Below are 22,501 nucleotides of genomic sequence, written 5' to 3' on the forward strand. Positions count from 1 at the left end.
TAAGTCCACACTGCCAGGATATTGGTTTATTGTTGTCTATGAATTGTGAGTGAAGCATTGGCCCGACTGACATAACATTCTTGTTATATAAAATATTGGCCTAGTATATATACAACCCTTGAGATGTGGTGCTGAGGTTGTTTTATCAGGACAATGACTATGTGCAGTGGACTTTTTAAGTGCTTTTACTGAAAATGAAAGTGAAATGTCCATCCATCCGTCCATCCATCCATTTTCAACCGCTTATCCAGGGTCAGGTCGCAGGGGCAACAGTTTTAGCAGAGATGCCCAGACTTCCCTGGCCCCAGACACCTCCTTCAGCTCGTCCGGTGGGACCCTGAGGCGTTCCCAGGCCAGCCGAGAGACGTAGTCCCTCCAGCGTGTCCTGGGTCTTCCCCGGGGCCTCCTTCCGGAAAATGCCCAGAAAACCTCCCCAGGGAGACGTCCAGGAGGCATCTGAGGTGTCCAGGAGGCATCCGATCGGGGCATCTGAAAGTGAAATGTGTCACACATAACTATATGTTTGTGGATTCTCTGCAAATTTTCCCTAATGCATCAAAACTGATAAATGAATCCTTTCTCTATCCTCCCTGGTGTGTCAATAGGAAGGTGTGGATAAATGCAGATGTTTCTATTTAATTTATTTAGTGTTTTTATAAGTTTTTAAATATATTTAGCTGTATTTCATATTGTTGTTAGGTCAAGTTATGTATTGTTGGATTGACAACATGGGTTTATTTTTCACCTTTATTCAACAATTTGGATGTTGTGAGTACTATGAGTACAATGTTAGGAGTACTCTTAGGTTTTTAGATATTTCTCTTCAGTCACACAGAAAATGAGACACAACCAAAGTCAGACGTTCGTTTCTATTTTAGTAAATGGGAGAAAATGACAAATGGGCTACAATAAGCTGACATAACTGACATGTACACTGGTCACACGCTGAGTTAAATTAAGAATGCGTGATTACGTGACGTAATCACGCAATTCATCTAGTTACGTCATGCCGTTGGCTGCTCAGTAAAAGCACACAAGGTCGTCGTAGCAACACTTAGCTGGAATCATGATGTCCCTTGCTGCCCGTTCGGGGCCATTTACCCCTTACATGCAGGCGACGGCTTTTGCTGTGGCCGGCCCCCTGAAAGCTCTGGTACCTGGGGTTGTTGTACAGGGAGAGACGATTTTGCTGAACCCGAAAAAACAGTTCCTGTGCCGCGAGTCGCTAAATGGTCAAAGCCCGAAGACGGGGCCTGCTGTGACAGTTAGCATCAATGGTAAGTCTGTCATTGACTGCTAGCGTTAGCGTTCGATGGCTAAATACACTTTCTGCATTAACCTGCGCATTGAAACTTAACGTCAAAGACTATGTGGTGTCTGTGCACTAAAGAGCGTCCCGTCACATTTATGTTACAAACTCCACGCAGTTGGCTATTACGTAATTCGCCTAGTTAATGTTAGCAGCCGGCATTTCCAAGTTGTTAGCTAACACCATGTTAGCCTGTGTGGCTAAAGAGCGGCCTAACCTGAGGTCAACTTCAAGGAAAGATGTTACTCTTGTTCCCTGTAATATATTTTATTTATGTAGTCCAGCATCTCAGTTTGCCTGAGGGGGCTGTATAACCTGTACAGCACACTGCATCTTCTATCATCAGACCCTTGATTTGGATAAAGGAAAAACTGCAGAAGCTTTGACTTTGTTAACGTTACTCAACAGAAGTCGTTCTGTTGAGTAACGTTAGCCGGTGTTAGCTTTACTGTCGTTAGCTTTACTGTCCCCATGACCCCCTGTCAGCCCTGTGAGTTGTTGTCTAAGTGCCCCGTTTTCAGTGTGAATTGTCATTGTGTGCACTAAAGATGTCACCTGTCCAGTGTTTTACAGTCCCTGTGATCAGCCTGTAACCAAACCAGATTTTACTCTATGGTAACAGTTAGTGGGGATTTTGGGGTCCTTCCCTATCTCCTGTGTTGTAGCATATGTCCTTTTAGATTTATGATAACTATCATGACTTTGAACTCACTAGTAATCACCAAACCCTTACTCTAGAGACAGAGGAAAGTTACATTGCATATATGCACATACTACCAATATTATAATGATACAAAACAGGTTGAAAAAGACGGTGTCCTTTTAAGCTAGTGACAAAATTAACACTTTATCTCCCTACATTGCAACTGAAGATTTCCATAAGCCAGCCATTTCAGGGCTGTCATTGTTAAGCAGTAAAGTCATCAGGTGTAAAAACAGGTCTAGATAAAGACCTGTTTGGCCCGTTCAAGCATGTTTGACCTGTTAAAGAGAGCAATAGAATAGAATATGTCACCCATATAGCAATGCAGTGCGATTTGATCCAATTTGACTCAACATAATGAGATTCAATGCCATGCAAGAGAATACAATATCATGTTAGGGAGGGTTTGATTTTACTTCCTTGGTTCTTATGCCATCAGCAAATCATTCATGAATTGAAAAAGTATAGCAGAGGCCTTAAACTTTCCTTTGCTCCTGGTTAGAATATTCCGACAACCTGTGCCAGAGAAATGGGATGGAAAGGGAACACCAGCCCCAGGGTCCCCAACAGTCAGCATGGAAGCTATAGATAATAGAAAGAGGGATTTATTTATCCTGTATTGTGAGTAAGCCTATCAATCATAACACATCAGGTTTGGAATTAATCTGCAGATGCTCTGGTTTTGGTGTGCTTTTTTTAATTGGGGCAGTCGTGTCATGAAATTCGATGCTGGTGCACCAATCTGTAAATCTTCCCATCCCTTATAGAAAACCTTCTTTAAACTTTGTTGAACAGAGTAGATAGAATCTTGCTTTGTCCAGGTTTTAGTGTCCACTGGAAAGGTATCAGAAATGATGCAACTTAGTGATTTTAAAGTAGTCATTTTATCAACAGCAGCTTGATAATGACGGCTGTATTAATGAGCCACCATAAGCTTTCATGCCTGCTTAGCCGTCTTGCATCAGAAACAGAAAAGTCTATAAATGAGAAGTACATGGTGAATTCAGCTCCATTTAAACTCGATGATGGTGATCAGAGAGAGCAGGAGGAGACTGAATACAGATTTAACAGACTAACTCCCTCCATCACTTTTCCCCTGTCTCTCTCTCTCTTTAACTTCAGACGAGGACAACTACTTTTCCTGTTTTATGTGTGGTGATAAAGTAAGAAGCTTATGTGATGTCAATGTCAAACATCATTACAGTTTATTTGAATAGACAGACAGTGAATTTCAGGCATCAGAGATGTGAGCTGCAGACCGGCACACAAATGCTGACCAAAGTGGCAGCGGATTGTCTCTGGCAGCCACAGTGATCATGTTTACATTCACCGCAGTGTGACTGATGGCCCATTTGTTTCTGTGTGCAGGTTCTGCAGGAGTCCGATTCACCCACACAGACATGAGGGTACCAGACTTCTCTGATTACAGGCGCCAGGAGGTTCTCAACCCCAACAAGTCTTCCCAGGAGAGCAGTGAGGCCAGAAGAGCCTTCTCGTACCTGCTCACAGGTGCCACAACTGTGGTGGGTGTCTACGCTGCCAAGACGGTGGTCTCTCAGTTTGTTTCCTCCATGAGCGCCTCAGCTGACGTCCTGGCCTTGTCCAAGGTTGAAATCAAGCTCGGCGACATCCCCGAAGGCAAGAACATGACCTTCAAATGGAGAGGAAAACCGCTGTTCGTCCGTCACCGCACAGAAAAGGAGATCGCCACAGAAGCCAGCGTGAACCTCGCAGAGCTGCGTGACCCCCAGCACGACAAAGACCGGGTCCTCAACCCCAAGTGGGTCATTGTCCTCGGAGTGTGCACACATCTGGGCTGTGTGCCCATCGCCAACGCCGGGGAATTTGGTGGTTACTACTGCCCCTGCCACGGCTCCCACTACGACGCCTCAGGCCGCATCAGGAAAGGCCCCGCCCCCCTCAACCTGGAGGTTCCCTTCTATGAGTTTCCAGATGAGGACACAGTGATTGTTGGATAAAGAACACTCCTCAGACTGAGCTTTGATTGTACAACAGCATGGTGGCTACATCTATGATAAAGGCCTACTCAGTCCAGTGAGGAAATGTTCAGGTGTAATACTGTGTTCATGTCTTTTCAGTTCTGCCGGCTGGAGAAAAGTATTGATTAGACCTGCTACTATTAGTTCTCTGCAGCGTCTCTCACTCAGTTGCATTTTTCCCAAACAGGATCAAATCTGCCAATGTTAGTCGTCCTCTCCACTGGTTGTATTTAATGTAATGCATTCACTTTAACATAATGAAAGCAAACAGATGATGCTATTTCCTTTAATCTCAGTTTTTAAATGCAAATCATTTAGCAAACAGTGTCTGAGGGAAATGGGTGAATACTTCGTCTCCTGAATATGATGTGAACATCACATAAACACCTGCTTATCTTGTTAACTTATATTCCAACTCAATGAGCAAATGTGTGCAGGTCTGGTAAATAAAGATCTCTATTTTATTTGACAACTTGGACTGATTAGCCTTTTCTCTTATAATGTCTACAATGTGTATTTCTGTTGTGGTATCACATGTTTATAGCAGGACTGGTGAGTTTTATGGTGAGTAATATCATGCTGTTGTGATCTGGAATTGAGGACATGCACTATTTATTTGAAGTCTTGTTGCCACGGAGCAGCCAAGTGTTTAGTGCAGAAGAGTGTATCCGAGTCAGAATGCGACTGTAGAAAGTATTGAGTTGAGAACATGCAGGATGACTTGATTATTACATCCAAGTTTGGCTGCATGGAGACAAGAATAATCCCATCACACATGGAGGTTATCCAGTATATAAATTTGTTCTCCTTATCTGCATCACATTGACAAAGCTAAAAGTAAACCATATACTAATTGTACAAGAGAAAGTTTCAGAAATCAATTTAAGGAGTAACAAATTGTCTGGGATTTTCTTTTTAAATAGTGGTTATCATTTAGATATACAATTGTTTTCCAACATTTATGGTGAATTCAGATCTAGAACTCTGGAAATTGAATGAAAATTGGAAATCCAAAGCTGTGGAGCTGATGCAGTCTCCGTGTGACTCGATAAAAGACCAAATACGTATTTCATTGACATGGCCTATTTAAGGCTAAAGGGTTTGCCAAGAAGGCCTGTGGGGCTCCAGTGTTAAAGCGTCAAAACAAATGAAAATGTACACGAGACCCTGTGCAGTCAGCAATAAATGCAAGCTAGAATGTTGACAGTCTTGTAAACATATTGTTGTATATATGTGCCATTTATTAGATGTGATCATTAAACTCCACTGAGTGACCTGGATAATGGTCAGCAGTGACGTCATGTAGTAGTTGATGATCTGGGCTGGTTTTGCATATATTCAGGCCCACGAACTGCAGGGAACAGAGAGAGCAGCCACCGGTTGATGAGCAGCATCATAGAAATAAATCAGTGGTTGCCGGAAACATCAAAGTGCCAACTTGATCTGCACTCGTGTCAGAAATCTCATGGGAACTACTCAGCGAGATGGTGAGAAGGTACTCGTGGAAAAAGGGTTTTGCTTTTCCTTAAAGAAGAAATTCAAAAAGATTAAGCACATTCCTTGTCTATTATACTGTGTAAACCCTTCACAGTAAATGCAGGCACAATGATTGCAGCGACTGACTGTATGGACAGCAGGAGGATCTCCTGCAGGTCCAGCACGTGTTCTGGGTGGTGAGCTGTAGTTGTGTTGAAGCTGTTCTGCCTCAGTGGTTCCCTCATGTTGGAGAAGCACCCGGCCCTCCTCTATATCCCCCTCCCTCACTGCAGTCTCCACAGTAACGCGCTCACATGGACTGGAACATGTTTCACTAAATGTATGGTCACACGGCATCGAACCAAAAACCACCAAGCCTCCATTTTATGGGTCAGTGATTTCCTAATGGGAAGCTTACTGGAAAGACCTACATAATCTGCCGCTAATTACATGAACAAGAGGGAGTCGTGGAAGAAGTGTTCAGATGTTTTACTTAGTAACAATACTGAAACCTAAAGATGCTCTTACAAGTAAGAGTCATGTATTCAAAATATTAAGTAAAAGTACAAACAGTATTAATATCAAAATATACTTAAAGTAACAATACTCATTGTGCAATGTGGCCCATTTCAGAATCATATAATTGAATTTTAATTATTGATGTATTAATGTGTTGATGATTTTACTGCAGCTCATAAAGGTGGAGCTGACTAGATTAACCTTTGATAATATATTATTATTATTAGTTGCTTTGTGATTGTATTGAGAATCTAAATCTGTAGTAACTAGTAACTAAAGCTAAAGTACATTTGACTCAGCATACAGAACAGAAATATTCAGGTAAAGTACCCCAACATTATATTATGGTCACTCATGAATTGTGGACATTATTGTTAATACATACAATATATCTCACATGAAAACTGAGAGATTGTGAAAAGTAGAGTTACAAGCAACAAGATGGCAACAGGGATGACTGAATAGTCAATCCAGTCTCTTTCTTTCTTTATTTAAATAGTATTTTTAAAGGAGCACCCCACATTTTTCCTTCAATCATAGTTAATATAGGAGTCACAAGCCCTACTACCGTGAAAACAGGTGTTTTTTTTGCTTGACTTATACCAGGACTTTAGTCAAGATATGTCGGCCTTGGCTGCTCTTTTTAAATCTGACACAACTTCATGGAAATACAGCACCAACACAGTGAAGTGCCCCTTTTAATGTCACATTAAAAGAACCCTATTAATGTCACATAAAAACAAGAACAAAAACAAAAAAGAATGAATGAATGAACCAGTTTCCATAATTACTCTGTTCCTCTGATAAAGCTTGTATCATGTGACCTAAAACCACAGCCGTCAAACACTTCTACTGTTTAGTTCTATACTCAGTAACATTTGGTTGTTTTCTGCCATCATCAAGCATCCTGTGGTGTAAAGTGATCACTGACTAACAGTGTCAGTAAAACACGAGCAGCTGCGCACACTTAATTAACATCAGTTAGCACAAAAAAGTGATTAAAATGTTTCAGACAGAGAGGCTGGGGGAGACGTCCTCTCTGTTCTCACCCCTCATGTCTGTGTGAGTCCAGCAGCAGCACCGTGTCCACATCTTTGTGTGCGTGTGTGCGTGTGTGTACATACATACAAGCCTTCACTCAGGCATAAAGCTCATTGAGCTGTGCATCTCTGTGATGTGAAAGAGCTCAGATTAGAAACATCAAATTGAAATAGAAAATGGATGCCGTCCTTTTCAAGGCGACAGCTGGAGTTTTGATGGAGTGAGCCCCCCCTGCCTCCCACTGTGTGCACAGTAGCGCACGGCGCTGCACATTGAGAGGAAAATGAGAGCTCAGTTAGAGGAGCCCGCATTGCTTTGAAGTGGGAACAGATATGTAATGATAGCACAATAAAGCCTAATAGAAGTTTCTCTTCTCTTTGCCTCTCTCTGCTGTAGGACCCTTTTTATTACTTGGCACAAGCAGCCGCTGATGTGTGGAGCTTAAGTAGTCTTATTAATGCAATCAGTTATGAACAGCACAATACAGAGATCCTCCCCCTCTCACAGCGAAGGCTCGACACTCATGACAGAGGCACCGTGGCTCTGAGTACGCAATCACTGTCCTTCATCACTTTCTTTCACACCCAGTTCCTTTATATGTACAGACTGACTTATACTAGTTCACTGCACTCAACACACACACACACACAGACACACAGACACACACAAGCACAGACTTCTATCGTTTTCTGGCACTCATCCTCACTCATCTTCTTAGCTGTCATTTACATCTCCTGAACATTAGTCATAAATACATTTCTGCAGTTTTATGTGTCGCTGCAGATGTTGACAACCACCAGCGTCATAAATTCAGGCATGTTAGTAAATCTATTTATAGCAGCTATTGTCAATATTTTTATGGAAGGAACGGATCATAAAAGCCTAAAAGGTGTTGTTCCCTGTAACCAACCCACAAAGAATTATTATGCAATTGATTTTTTTATTGTTTTATTTTGTTCAGTGTCACTGATGACAGCCGATCACAAATGAAAGCTCTAAATGATGGTCTAACACAGTTTATTAGTGTCAGCACTAAAAAATAGGGGGGGAGGCAGGAGGGGGCTGGAGCCAGTCCCAGCAGACTTTGGGTGAGAGGCGGGGTACACCCTGGACTGGTCCCCAGTAAATCACAGGCCACCACATAGAGACAGACATCCACTCACGCTCACATTTATGGGCAATTTAAAGTCATCAGTTAACCTGCATGTCTTTGGACTGTGGGAGGAAAACCCACGCAAGCACAGGGAGAACATGCAAACTCCACACTGAAATAACCCAGGTTCAAACCTGGGTGAAACAACAGTGCTAATAATAATAATGATAATAATGAGAAGAAGAGGAAGAAGAAGAATACATTTTGCTGATAAAGCAATTCTTCAAGCAAACATTACAAAGCAACATTCAAAATAGTCTTTTAAATTCAAATGACACATCAAAAGAACAAAACATGAAAGAAAATATGAGTACAAATCCAATCTTACTACTATTAGCTAGGAACCATACTGTGTTTCGGGGTCACTTACTCCACTCATCAGTGCTCTTATCAACATTGTTTCCTGCAGCAGCAGGCAGCTGTTTACAGAGGAAAACCCACTGCAGACTATATGTGCAGCAGACAGTGGATAGAGACAGTGAGAGACTAGCTGGCGAACATAGTGGAACTACAGAAACAGCTAGTGTTGTGGACAGCTCATTTCTGCTGTTTCAAACTCAATTAAGGGATAACTTGACCATAGATCTAGTCACTGGGTCTTCCATTTCCCATAATGCACCTCAATAGCATTATTTTTTTACCCTACTTGCCTGGTTAACACAGAGAGTGTGGATGACAATCGTACACCTCACAGTGTCATAGTGTCATTTGTTGTGTGGTCCGGCTACTGACAGGCCACACCTCACACTGAAAGCCTTTGATTTCCAACAAGAAGACCAGATGCAGGACTTACAAGCTCATACAACTGTGTGTAATCACTCAGTACACTTTAATATTCAACACACAAAAAGAAACAATGAAATAATGATAAATAATATACTGGAATTATACCGTAACACCATATGAAACATGTTAAATGATGTATGGCACATTATACTTTAAACCCCCCCCCCCCCTCTCTGCCTCTCTGATCTCAACAAGACTGCTACAACATGGCAGACAGAGGTTGACCGATCTCTGTCTCTGTGGTCACCCCCTGAACCTTCCTCTGGTGCCACAAGCATACTGTATGTAGTGAACTGAGCACCCCCAAGGATGAACCTTTTCTAGTCCTTGGCAGCTACCCTCAGGCGAAATTATGAACAAGGGTTTTAGTTCATTGTTACTCCTTTGTGTAAAATACATGTACATTCAGTTCATTTATTTGTTATGCATCATTATAAGTCAGAAACACATCATCAGAAACCAGTTCATAATGGCAACGTCTCATGGCATCTGTTCATCTGACAATATTTGTACAGAGCGCAGCATGCAGGGGGGTGCAGGTCAGACAGGGTGAAGGTTTCACCTTGTTTGGGGGAAAATCTATTTCAGGAAGCTTTTAGGGCAGATGAGGGAGTCTCTCACCTGCTCCTCAGATCCATACAGCTGCCCGAGGCTACAAGGTGCCCTGTTCACCACCACCACCCAACTGGAAAATGCTCCTGCCAACCCACTGTGTAATTTCCATACACACTCTGTCACTTAAACACTGTGGAGGTTTTTTTTTTTCTTCAGCAGAGTAAGAGAAGCCGTGGACCATCTATGACTTCCTTCCTGCAAAAACATCATTATCTCTCAGCTGCAGTCTGCAGAACATAAAAGCAGAAAAGTGTCACAAACACGCTGTTCAGCAGAGGTGCACTTTAAACACACACCTCTCACTGTATTACTCAGATGAATTATGAATTATGAATGAGTAAACGTCTGGGATCTCCACGTTCTGTATCGACTGGATTGTTAACACAGTTGAACCTTTTGGCCTGAATGAAGAGCTGAATTTGTCATTTTATCGCTAATTTATTACACTTGAAGGATGCGGTACTTGTAATTATTATTTATTATTTTTTTAACTTTAAGATATATGGTATGAAATATGCACTTGGCGCAGATCTCCTACCCTTGAATACATTTTCCAAAAGATTTGAAATCCTCTGACAATATGATCATTTACACCTGTTCTAAGATAAGATAAGATAAGATAAGATCAACCTTTATTCGTCCATATTGGGGAAATTTGCAAATTTGCAGCAGCAAAGAACAAGAACAACAGTGCAAAGATAAGTTAAACAGCAGGTGCCTATATAAGTACAATATAATATAGATAGAATAAAAAAGCTATGCAGTATATACAAATATAACAGAAAGATTGCTCTGTAGTAGAATGGATGAAGTGATGAATTATTGCACCAGTCAGAAAAAAAGTATTGCACATACTTGAATGAGGATAAGATATTGCACATGAGTCCAGTTCTAGGTTGATTATTGGTGTGTTTGCACAGCAGTGTTGAAAACTCTGTTTGTTTGCACTGTTAAAGGCTACAGATGAATCAGTGTCACCATCTTCTCACGTGTGGACGCTCATGCAGAACGCTGCATCAGTGCTGATTACCGACACATGGAGCAGCTCTACTTCTTGAGGACACTTAAGAAAAACCAACCTGCCTGCAGAGCTGCTTAGAGCCTTTTACCAGTGCTCCATCGAGCCAGCACTCACATACAGCATCGCAGCGTGGTATGCAAACTGCATGGGAAGTGACCGCAGAAATCTCCAGAGACTAATCAAGACGTGTCAAAAAATCATTGAACTCCCACTACCCACACTGGATGACATCTTCTCAACACACTGCCTCCGCAGAGCCAGCAACATCATAAAGGACAGAACTCACCCATCTCACCACCTATTCACTCTGCTACCGTATTATTGATGCACAAGTGAATGAGAAGTATGTGTGTTTGTGTGTGTGTGATGCATAGTGTTATTTCAAGGTTTTTTTTTAGCACTGCAAATTCTGTTGCACTACTTGGTGCAATGACAATAAAGTTTTCTGATTCTGATTCTGGGTGTATGGCTGACTGTGAGGCAGTGGCTCAAGTGCATATCTTCATCATCATTTCTGTGCAGGACAGAACAAGCCGATATGTGTTGAGAGTATGTATCAAACCCACATAAGGCGTTCTGCACCATATCTAAAACTTGGCGTGTTTCTATCCAAATGTTTTCTTAATATTGTCAATTTGGGCATAAAAACCCCCCAATGGGAAAACCTCTAAACTTGTAAAGAGTGTTTCCTGTTTTGTGAGGTGTAAAAGATGATGTGTGGGTAAAACGGCAAATTAAATCAGACCCAGTGAATAAAAGATGGCCCACGTGAAGCATGTGACTGAAAACATCAGATCTGAGACTCTAACCTTCCTCACATACATACATGAGACAGAAATGTCATATTTCCAGCATTTTTTCCATCCATCACTCCATCCACTTTTCCATCACTAGAGCCTCGACTAGAGCTCTTTTACTGATGTCATCTCTTCTTCTGTGATGGTTTAGTGGCACCAACTGGAAAATTAGCTCCATCTGCTGTTTGTCTTCATCAACCAATCAACTCTCCATCATGTAAACCAGCCCAGTTCATCTACTCACAGCATGTTTTTTGATAGATTCTGAGTAGCATTATGAAAGAGACCCTGCTCACGTCTTTCCTCTCTCTCTTTTCCTTCCAGTTTTTCCTGTTCTTTTACTGAAATGAATGCAAAAATACAGAAAAAGTACCCTTTCAAAAGCAGAGTCTAATATAGACTTCTCGTTTTGCCTCTCAGAGGTTTAAAGGCAGCTAATGGTGAACCCAAAATGCCCTGACAACACAAAAATAATCATAATAATAATAATAAAGCAGCGGTAACAGCCTGCAGGAGATGTAATGTCTGATGTGTGTAATGTAATTTAGCAGAAAAGCCGCCATGTTGCAGTGAATTTACACCATCTTGTAGGTAAAGATTCCTTTGGGAAAAAACTAACCTTTAATTGCATTAACCTGGCATGAACCCACCACTGCAGACCCACCATCTGTGTAGCCTTTCCTCGCTCACCATGAATGACCTTCAGCCGTGGAGAGCAGCTGTCTGGAGGGGAGCAGGGCGAGCAGGGCTTGAACGCTCACATCGTTTTAAAGAAAGAGGACAGAGGATGCTCCTCACCTGAATCCACAGTGACAGATTCCCTCCAGGGCAGAGGGATGCGCACGCTGACTGGCTTCTCTTCACTGGGATTTTTCTACTTATCTGACATCTCTTGTCATCTTTCCTACAGCATCGACCCTTTCACTTGTCATATTCTGCTATCTGACTTTCAGCATGATGGACCATATGTTAGGGTGAGTGTCATGGGGCTCCAAAAGGCTACAAGTGCTCATCTAGTCAGATAATGTCATGTAAATAATCTCCTGTACACGTGCTCTGACTTCATGCTTAACCTAATTCCTGCTTCCTATTGTTCTTCATGTTTTTGTCCCAATTACTTTTATTGATTCAGTTTGATTTAGTCACTAAAACCTCTGTCCAGCTGTTAGAATCCAGACAAAATAAATGTTATGTTCATCTACTTTATGCCACCTCTGCATATTACTGTGCATTACTATTTACAAGCAGCAGACAGCAGTGAACACACTCTTTACTGTAGTGTAATACTGCACACATTCCAACAAACAGAGTTGAATGTGCAAAGTGTTCTGCATTCTGAACAAATAATAGAAAAATGTGATAACAGTTAAACAAAAATACTGCATCTCTCTCCTGTTTTATTTGGCCTCTCCGCCCGGCCACATGTCAACCAAAGTGGGCCATATCTCATCACAGATTATGGCCCTCCTTGTTCTTGCTCTCCCACTTCCTCGCCCTCCTCCTGCCCAGCTCCCTCTTACTCTCCCTCCTCTTGCGATGCTTCTCTCTCCTATCTTGGCAGCCATTTTATTGCCACATTACATGTTTATTCACCTGGAGTACAAGAAAGAAACCTGTTCTGACACAGCATATTTTGCACATGCATGCATATTTAGCTAAGCTAAATTGGGCTGCTTGTTTCATTATTGTTTCATTATATTAATTGTTTATATCTCGTTCTCCATAGATGTGTACATTTTATTTTATATTATACTGCTCTTTTTCCTATACCTCTATTTTTTATATTTTATTCTATATATTTATTGTGGCTTATTGTGGACCTGAGAGTGTAATTTCGTACCACCCCATGTGTAAATGTGTGTTGGTATGACAAATAAAGTTCCTTGATTCCTTGATTTTGTGCTGTGAGATTACAGCACATTTCACTGTGTCACTTTTTAACAATATGTCAAACTGTAAATATAACGTTTATAATAAATAACGTTTACATTAAATGAAATATAAAAAAATCAGATCACAGTGTTGGAGATGTTGTTGTGTACATATTTTCCCAAAGTCACATCTATTCGGTATGTTTTCTATAAATGATGATGCTCTTATGTTTTACTCTTTTATATTGTTGTTTTTTGTATTTCAATAGAAGTTGTGAAAACTGATATTTTACTTTGAGTTTTTGTGTAGCACTTTGTAGAGTGTCACACCATCTAAGCAAACAGTATCTGTGGAACTTTATGGCCTTATTTCTGAGGAAGTGACCCACCTGGAGAACTAGTGCAAGAAGAATAGCATCACTCTGGATGTCAGCAAGACGCTGATAGTGAAGTACGGGAGGAAGCAGGTGAAGAATTACCATCTGACCATCCCCATGCAAGTGTCGACACGTCAGTGAGGGAAGCAAGCCAGCACCTGTACTGCCTTAGACACCTAAGGGACTTCAGGCAGCCCTTAAGGTGCTAAAGTCTTTCTATATCTGCACTATGGAGAGCATCCTGACAGGCAGCATCACGGCCTGGTGAGAGGGCGGTTCAGTCAGCTGAAGACACACACACACACCACCGAGTGCCAACTTTCAGCCATACAAGACATTTACAAAAGGGGGTGTGGGACGGAGGCTGAGAGGATAATAGAAGACCTCACCAGACCATTTGCTCTGCTCCTCTCAGGTAGGAGTTACTGCTGCCTGAAGGCCAGAACAGACAGGATGAGGGGCAGCATCTTCAGATGATTTAGCACATAATCTATAATCCTTAATTCATCCACCTTTCACACAATTCCGTCATACTGATGTTATCACCTCCCCTCATATTACATATCGTTATAGAATTATTACTTCATATTTATTACTTCATATTTCTCTAATTTGGCCCCCATCTGTAGCAATCATCTTTCTTTATCTCTGCTATAACAGACTTATAGAAGAGGCTTGGTATCTGCAGATATTAAGATCTATGTAATGTAATGAGGGTAGATTCTATACCTTTAATCACCTTTCTCATTTGACGTTGCCTTCTCAAGTCATTTTCAATACCTCAGTACCTCAGTCCCCATTTCATGCAAAAGATGATCCAAACTTCCCCAACACCACAATCTTTTGCTATAGATGACGTCCTCCAAACCCCTTCCAACCTAAAAGGCCTCACTTCAGGAATCTATCTCAGTATATCATCTCTCAGTGATGCCTCCCTCAATAAAATGAAAGAGAAACTGGAGGAGGAACTAGTGGTTAGCCAGAATCCATTTCAGTGTAGATGAGAATTGTAGCAGATGTCATATTGCTTCAGCAACACATGTGATGAGGAGGAACATTTTGGTCATGCTCCTTCTTATCCCCCCTCACCTAAATCTAAAACCTAATGCCTATTCAGGCCAACTGACCAATAGATTACTAATAAGCATAAAGACAGTGTACCAAACTACTGAACATCTCACTATGGATGAGTGATCTTATGCTCCACTTAACACTTGAAAAGATTTAATAGACAAGATCCAAAGACCACTTCTACTCTGCCTTCAACCCACTGATGTCCTATCTGGACAAACTACAGTCCCTCTCAGATGATTAATGTGCAGAGTGACGAAACACAACCGCTTAATTTAATCTTCTAGAAATGTCATTCAGAAAGTACCTCATGTAAATCTTTTTTGTTAATTATTATTATCATTATTATTATTATTATTATTATTATTATTAGTAGTAGTAGTAGTAGTAGTAGTGTGGGACCCACAGTAATATGTGAATATAACTGGACACTGGGTACCCCCCCATTCTCATGTTTTATTGTGTGTTATTTTGATTTGTAACATGATTTATATTCAGGCAGCACTAATCCTATTTTGAGCAGGTTTATTAGTAAATATGAGTGAGCTCACACAGGCACTTCTGGGCAGCTTAGGGGTCTTTAGGGTGCACAGGTAGCGCACATGCCCAAGCAGACCGAAAATGTCCCGCAGTAAGCGGCTGCGCTGAGCAGTTGTGCTTGTGATTTTGTATTTTCAGAATAAAAGACATGTTCATGACCCACGCACGCCTGCCAATCCCATTTATTAGTCCAAGTGTGCAACAGTAGTCTGTTTATATATTTATCAAATTTTCTCAGATTGAGACACATTATGGATTTGGTGGGATGGTGGGATGGGATATTCTCTATGTATATACACTCACGCTTACACTCACACCTACGGGCAATTCATAGACACCAATTAACCTGCATGTCTTTGGACTGTGGGAAGAAGTCAGAGTACCCGGAGAAAAACCCACCCAAGCACGGGGAGAACATGCAAACTTACCTGCAACATGCAAACACACAGAAAGGCCCCAGGCTCAAGGTGCAAACCGCGTTTCTGAAGGCCTGCAGGTCTAAACTTGGAAACCTTCTTGCTGTCAGTCACTTCTAACTTGATCTCAATAATGAAAAAAGCTTAAAAAGCAAAACCAGGGACCATCTTGTGATGGGATAACAGCAACCGTAATATTAATGTAGATGGTGTAGATGTGAGTTTGGCGAAACAACTGAACCGTGGCAGATTTATTCAATATGCCTAACCATCCTCGCATAGATAGGGACACCCAACTAAAGCTTTAATGCACCTTCTCCGTAAAGAATATGTTCAAGGAAAATGTTATTGAGGATTAACGTCATTGTTCATAGATGTCAAAATGCTATGATAGTATGTGCAGACTATCTAAGTTTTTTTTACTAAAGGTTGAATGTTATCTAGATTGAGCTGGATCTGTGGACAGGAAGGATCAATTCAAAGTAAGATGCAGTGTTCCGTTACTCAAAATGAATGTAGTCCAGGGTAGTAATGTTGGGGGGCAGTGGCACCCTGCCTACTTCCTACCCCTTTACTTCCAGTGCTCTTGCTTGGACCACACCCACCTCCAAACTTTGTGACTGTATTTTACGTGGTTGTGATGACATTCATTGTGATCTCAGCTACACACATGAAGTGACTGCACCTGCACAGGTGTGCCGCTAACATGGTGACAAAACCTGTCCACAGACAGACATATAAACACGTGGCTAAGGACACAAAACAACAAACTAGTGCTTGTTCAGATTTCTTGTGGCATTTAGCTATCAGTGATAACATTTCTAATCTAATTAACAATACAAACACAGACAGACTGAGACAACAATCAGGTAACAATGTTTGGCTTTCTTTTGGATGTAAGTTTGTGTTGTAGAGTAAGACAAGAGGGACAGCTGAGCAGTGGGAGATGACTTTGAAAGTCAAGGGTGAGGTGTGAAGATTGGAGGGTTTGCCGACCTCTTGCAATTACAGGCCTGGTAGCTCATTGGAGCAGGATCTCCAAAACTTTGATGGTTCCAGATGTGGCGGGGTGTTGTTCCCCCCCTACTTGGAGCAACTGCCTGCCCGCTGCTATCATCACTCCCTGGACTACACTGCTGTTTTGGTTCTGGTTATTTTTGTATTCTTCTGGTTTCTCTTTGTTTTGTTTTTGGTTCCGTTGCTGCGTGGGGTCAGCGCAGAGAGGACTCTGCTTTGGTTCAGCGGCTGACCGTCGCCTGGACCCGTTTTGTAAGATGAGGCTAATGGTGTCACGCACCGTCTGGAAATGCGTGGCTGTCCACGCCTCGTGACACGGGCCTTATGAAGAAGACCTTCACAAATTAAGTTGTTCTTTTTTCGTTTGATTGTCTAATGATAGATTTAGTAATTTGTTTGGTATTTTGGTTTCATTTGTATTGTGTTAATCTGATTTGTTTGTATATTTACATAAATTTATTTTGCTTCATTTATTGTTTTTTTAGTTATTAAATCATTGTTTCTTTGGGATTTCTTTGTTTAGTCCACACCAGTTTTTGTTATGTTTATGGGCACGTTGTATTAATCTGTGTTTTTCTGCTGCTTTCAGGTGCTGTGGGCTGACTGTGGCAGTTACTCCCTGGTGGTGGTGCGTTCTTCACGGTCCCCTCCCTCCTTTTTTTGATTTTGTGTGCGTGTGTATTTGCAGTGTCACGGGTGATTCATTTGAGGGACTCCTTCTTCCTTCTTGGTTATCCTGCCGCATGGTAAGCCCCCAGCCCTGTGGTTTTATATTTTTCTGCCCATTTTATCGAGTGTTTGATCTGGTGTGTGATTTTGTTTATTTTCTTATGATTAAGTTTATTAATAAAATTGATTTTTGAAAACACGTCCTGCCCAGTGGTATCTGACCTGCGTGGCTAAGTTCATGGTGACTTTAGATTAAGGTTGCCTGAGCTCCTCATGCCACACAGTGTTCGTCTGGTATCTTTTCTCTGTGTCTCTGATTTCTGCAAGAGGCTGCTTGGAAGAAACACACACCCTCTTTGTGTGACCTGTGAACTTTGTGTTGTCTGCACAGCCAGCATTCTACACCACCTAGCATCAGTGATATCTATGAGGTACCACCAAACTACAGAGCAGCTTATTCCTCAGACTGAGATCACCCTGTGCACCCCACCAATAAAAACCACTGTGTAGCATAAATGGGAGTATAGGAAGAGCCATGGAGTAAGCAGCTAGGTCTGTAAACTGAGAAGGAACAGCATCATTCAGCCTCACCTGAACTGCCTTCCTACCACAACCATGCAAAACATGTGGAAGCCACAAGCAGGCCCAATCAGCTGATCTGCCCATAGGCCCAATATAGATCGGTGTTTCATTTAATAGTTGGAACATTTATTGTACAAGTTTACAAGTTTACAGGTTCTTTATTGTCAAATGCACAATAACTACAGTGAAATGGTTACTGACAATGCAATTCTTTAATCTCAGGCTCCCTCCAACAATGCTCTTACAGATATGTATAGAAAAATTGCATAAAAAATAGTCAATAAAAAAATATATAATATAATAATAATAATAATAATATAATAAAAAAACATATAATAATGTTGTGTCAGACAGGTGTCAACTGTAGTAGCCAGCTGAATATTAGTAAGATGGATAAACTATGATAAATGTATATAAAGTACATAATAGAGTACATAATGAGAGTTGGTTATAGACAGGTATAAATGTACAGTGGTGAATCAAATATACATGGATGGATATTATTAATACTATGATGGGTAAAACACGTATAAACAGATAGTAAATAAACATGAATACTGGTTGGGACAGTGCAGTAGAATGTCTATGTACAGTACCAGGAGTGCAAAATAGCTCATCTCTCTTCCAATTAAGGTGGTGTGTAGCAGTATAAAGTGACATCCATGTATCACTACAGTGCAAGTAAAAAATCATAGTGAGCTCAAGAGCTCAACAGTGTTGAGGCCTGAGGGTTGAGGCTGTCTCTGAGCCTGGTGGTGCCGAACCAAATGCTGCAGTACCGCCTGCCAGATGGCAGCAGGCAGAGCAGTTTGTGGCTGGGGTGACTGGGGACTGTGATGATCCTACTTGCTTTCCTCTTGTACCATTGGGCTGAGAGGTCCTCCTTGGATGGCAGCTCCTTTCTCTTAATGTGCTGTGCAGAATTCACTGCTATCTCTAATGCTTTATGGCTGAGACCGTGTAATTGCCATATCAGCTAAATGGTGCACCTGTAGAAACTGCAGAGACTCCTGGGCTCTGCTGTTTCCATCCATTGAGGTCATTATTGACCTATAACAACACATGCAGAAAGCATAGTTTAAGTGTGAAACTTTTTCAAACCGTGAGCTTCCCAGAGATGGTTAATGGTCACATTTCTGCCAGTCCAACACCTCCCGGAATCAGCAGTGCAGAAAAGCCTGTTGCTCCCACAGTCAGTGAGGTGTGACATTTAGTGAAGCTTGTTAAAAAGTGAGCTTTTTGCCTTCATGAACTGGGACTTAATGAGCAGTTTGATGGATGAGAGGATGGCAAATGGAGGTAAAGTGATGAATCGAGAGAAAGCTTTATTTCTGCAATCATTTCCCGGAGCAATAATAACCAGTTTTTTAATCTCTCCCTCTCTGCGTTATGTGGACTGAAACAGACGCATTAGCGCAGCCAACTTAATCATATTGTGATAAGGCCTTCACTGATAAAAGGCATTTCATTTTAATAGACGTCTCTCTTCCTGTTAAGGTGGTGTTAAATCATCTGAAGGCAGTGGCCAGTATCCTGTCTTTACAGCATAAAAAAGATTTTCCATTTCTTTTCATATTCTAATGTTTTACATGCTGTTTATTTACACAGCCTGTATTTCTTAGCGCAAACACTGCTTTACAAACACGATGCATCATGTAGAAAGACTAGAAAGATGAGTGGTTTCAGTAGATGATGCACAGTATAGCAATAAAGACAAAAAACAGTGCAGTCTTCCTGTGCAGATTGAGCAGCAAATGTTTTCAAAGACATTACAAGGAGGAGGAGTATGTGAGAAGGTAAATGTCCAAATCAGTTGGATGTGTGAATAGAGCAGGTGATTGTCTGGAGAATTCACAATTAATGGAGTGTGGGCTTGTTAATGACATCATCATCATGCGACTGGCACCAAACCAGAAGAATACAGACATCTGTACTATCATCTCCACTCTTTCATTGATATTGCAGATACTGTATGTCTAAATACATGAAGTATTGGCATCAATGCAAAAAACGAGTCATTACCCTCATCCACCATCCTCTATCCTACTTTACCATACTTTCTGCATCATGCTCTGCCTGCTACCCAGATGGCAGTTTGCAAAATAAACCAAACTGAGTCTTCCTGTACAGTAGGTAAGAACATGTCTGACATGGACAGTCTCCTGTTACATGCGTGAAAGGGCAACTCCAGACAATCTCCGCACCCGATTCTGACCAATACAGATGGCTAAAAAGTCAAGTGTGAGCCATGTCTGCTATTAAGATCTCATCTGTCATGTCTCTTATCTCTGGAGCTGCACATGGAAACTCCTAATACATGCGTACCACTGTAGTCCATTCAGTGAGTCCATTAGATGTGGTGCAATCCATCTCACAAAGAGACTACCCTGGATGTGTATGCTCTCCATCCCAGAACCATTGGGGGTCATCGCATTCCATTAAAGTGGCCATGTGGGAGGTTTCATTTCTCTGGAAACATCAACAGGATGGTAGAAATGTTGCGATGAGGAATGAACAACCTTAAGTTCAGACGGGGAGACGTTATGCATGTGTTCAGTGTATGTGAACTATTTTTAACTCCTAAACCCAACTGATCGTATTCGTCTTGTCTTTGTTCATGGTCGATGGTTAAGAGCCACAGTTATGTCTAATTTGAAAGCCTTCTTATGAATTATGTATGACATGGCAATGGAAGCACTTTGTGGAACAGTGTAGAATAATTGCAATAACCTCCCAGCGTCCTTCACCCTCCTGTGGGAGTCCAGAGTCTCCCGACTAGAGGACGCAGAGTGCCACCTCTTTGTCACATCACAGAAACAAATGAGTTGTATCAATGTTTTGGATGAAATCCTCTGAATGGGAGTGAATGCTCTCCTGTGCATGCTTGGCTAAAATTAGAAGAGTACGGGTGCGTTAACAAGGCTGCATTCAGCTATGCTCATGGCCTCGCTCCCCAGGAGCCCAACTGCACTTAGAGCTCCATTATCTTATCAATCCTTTAGCTGGGGGGATGTGCTCTAACACTCATTTGGCTAGCCTCAGCAGAGGTCTGAAGAGTCCATTTTGGATTGCTGCATAGAGACCATTATCTGGGCAGCTCACAACCCTTGACAGCATTTTACAAGGATCTAAGCTGGCCTCCAGGCCTGTTGTGGGAGACTATTAATCAGCCTATTTCTTCCAGATCCCGGTGCTAACCAGTCAGTGGAGCAATCTTTGCCTTACCTTTGCACACCCGTTATGGCTCATGATTTCTTCTATGTTTTTTTAATAATATAGATGGAATTAGATTTAAAATGAATTGGTCGTACAATATTCACACACTGATTCCTGAGTTTGTAGATTTTGACATTTCACATTAAGACATTGTCTAACATGGCTTCAGCCTAAAAATTCATGACCCGCCTCATGTCTGGGACCTACAATGTTGAATATTAGTAGTTTGTCGCTTATGGCACTGTCCCTACTAGCTTTAAGACCACAGCACCATCTGTAACCTGCCGTTCTTTTCAAAAGTTCAAAAAAGAGAGCTGTCTCTTAGTCAACATAATTCACAGTAATCTTTCTGAAATTTTTCAGTCTAATTTCAAGGCCTGCCATTCCACTGAAACTGCACTTACTAAAGTGGCAAATGGCATTTTACTTCCAGTACTTCTAATTTACTCCAATTCCACTTTGCTGCATTTATCATGGGATCTCAGAGAAGCATTTGATACCAGAGAACCAGAAATCAAAGTCTACTTTTAGACTGGCTTGACAACCAATTAGGCATCTCTGGCCTGGATTTACCTATCAGACAGAACATGGTGTGTTTCCTATAATAATAATATGTCAATATTTACTGATGTGAAATATGGAGCACCTCAGGGCTAGGTTTATCCATCTTTTTTCATTCAAGGTTTTTATGGTGAATTTTCCTTATCCAAAGGCATGGGCAGACATGTTCATGCCTGTACATGCCTTCAGTGACAGAACGTGTATTTGGTTTGTGCATTGGCACAGTGTACTATAAAACTTAATCTTCAGATGGGGGTGGTGTGTTACACTTTTGTAGATAGATGACAGATAAAAGGTTGAGCATCTATCATGTACTCCATCTTTTTATATCTATGGTAAAAACAATGACTTACAATAGAGACATTTCTGTCATTTCAAATGGATCTATATTGATACATGTAGATGAGCTGCTCATTATTTCTGCTTCATCTTTGGGATTTTCGTCTCTTTCCCTGTGATTCGACCACATGCCAGTGTGGTGGCACTGCACACGCTGCAGTTTGGTTGCTTTGGCCAACAGATTTTTCTTGTTAATCGCCCACACAGCCATGCCTCTGTGGATGCTCACCTCTGCAGGAATGAACAGCTTTCTGCTAATCTGATAGCTGTGATGATGGCACCATGAACACATGGTATGATCATTTTAGCATATAGTTGAGTGTGTGTTGTCTCCCTCAGGCATTGCACAGATTCCCAGCATCCTGTTGTCTACCTGTGTTATCCAGTCTGATCAGCCAGCCTTGTTCTCTGCGTCACCTTTA

At 41.5% G+C, this 22,501-nt stretch overlaps 1 protein-coding gene across 1 annotated transcript; it reads left to right on the forward strand.

The window, feature by feature from the left end:
* The first annotated feature begins 1,024 nt into the window (after window positions 1-1,024).
* Window positions 1,025-4,484, forward strand: uqcrfs1 (ubiquinol-cytochrome c reductase, Rieske iron-sulfur polypeptide 1). Its single transcript, XM_070836226.1, has 2 exons — window positions 1,025-1,277; window positions 3,381-4,484. Exons 1-2 carry the CDS (start codon window positions 1,067-1,069, stop codon window positions 3,989-3,991), a joined length of 822 nt encoding a protein of 273 aa, XP_070692327.1. The 5' UTR covers window positions 1,025-1,066; the 3' UTR covers window positions 3,992-4,484.
* The last annotated feature ends 18,017 nt before the right edge of the window (window positions 4,485-22,501 follow it).

The sequence above is a fragment of the Pempheris klunzingeri genome, chromosome 1 (assembly GCF_042242105.1).
Source record: "Pempheris klunzingeri isolate RE-2024b chromosome 1, fPemKlu1.hap1, whole genome shotgun sequence".
Classification (NCBI taxonomy): Eukaryota; Metazoa; Chordata; class Actinopteri; order Acropomatiformes; family Pempheridae; genus Pempheris; species Pempheris klunzingeri.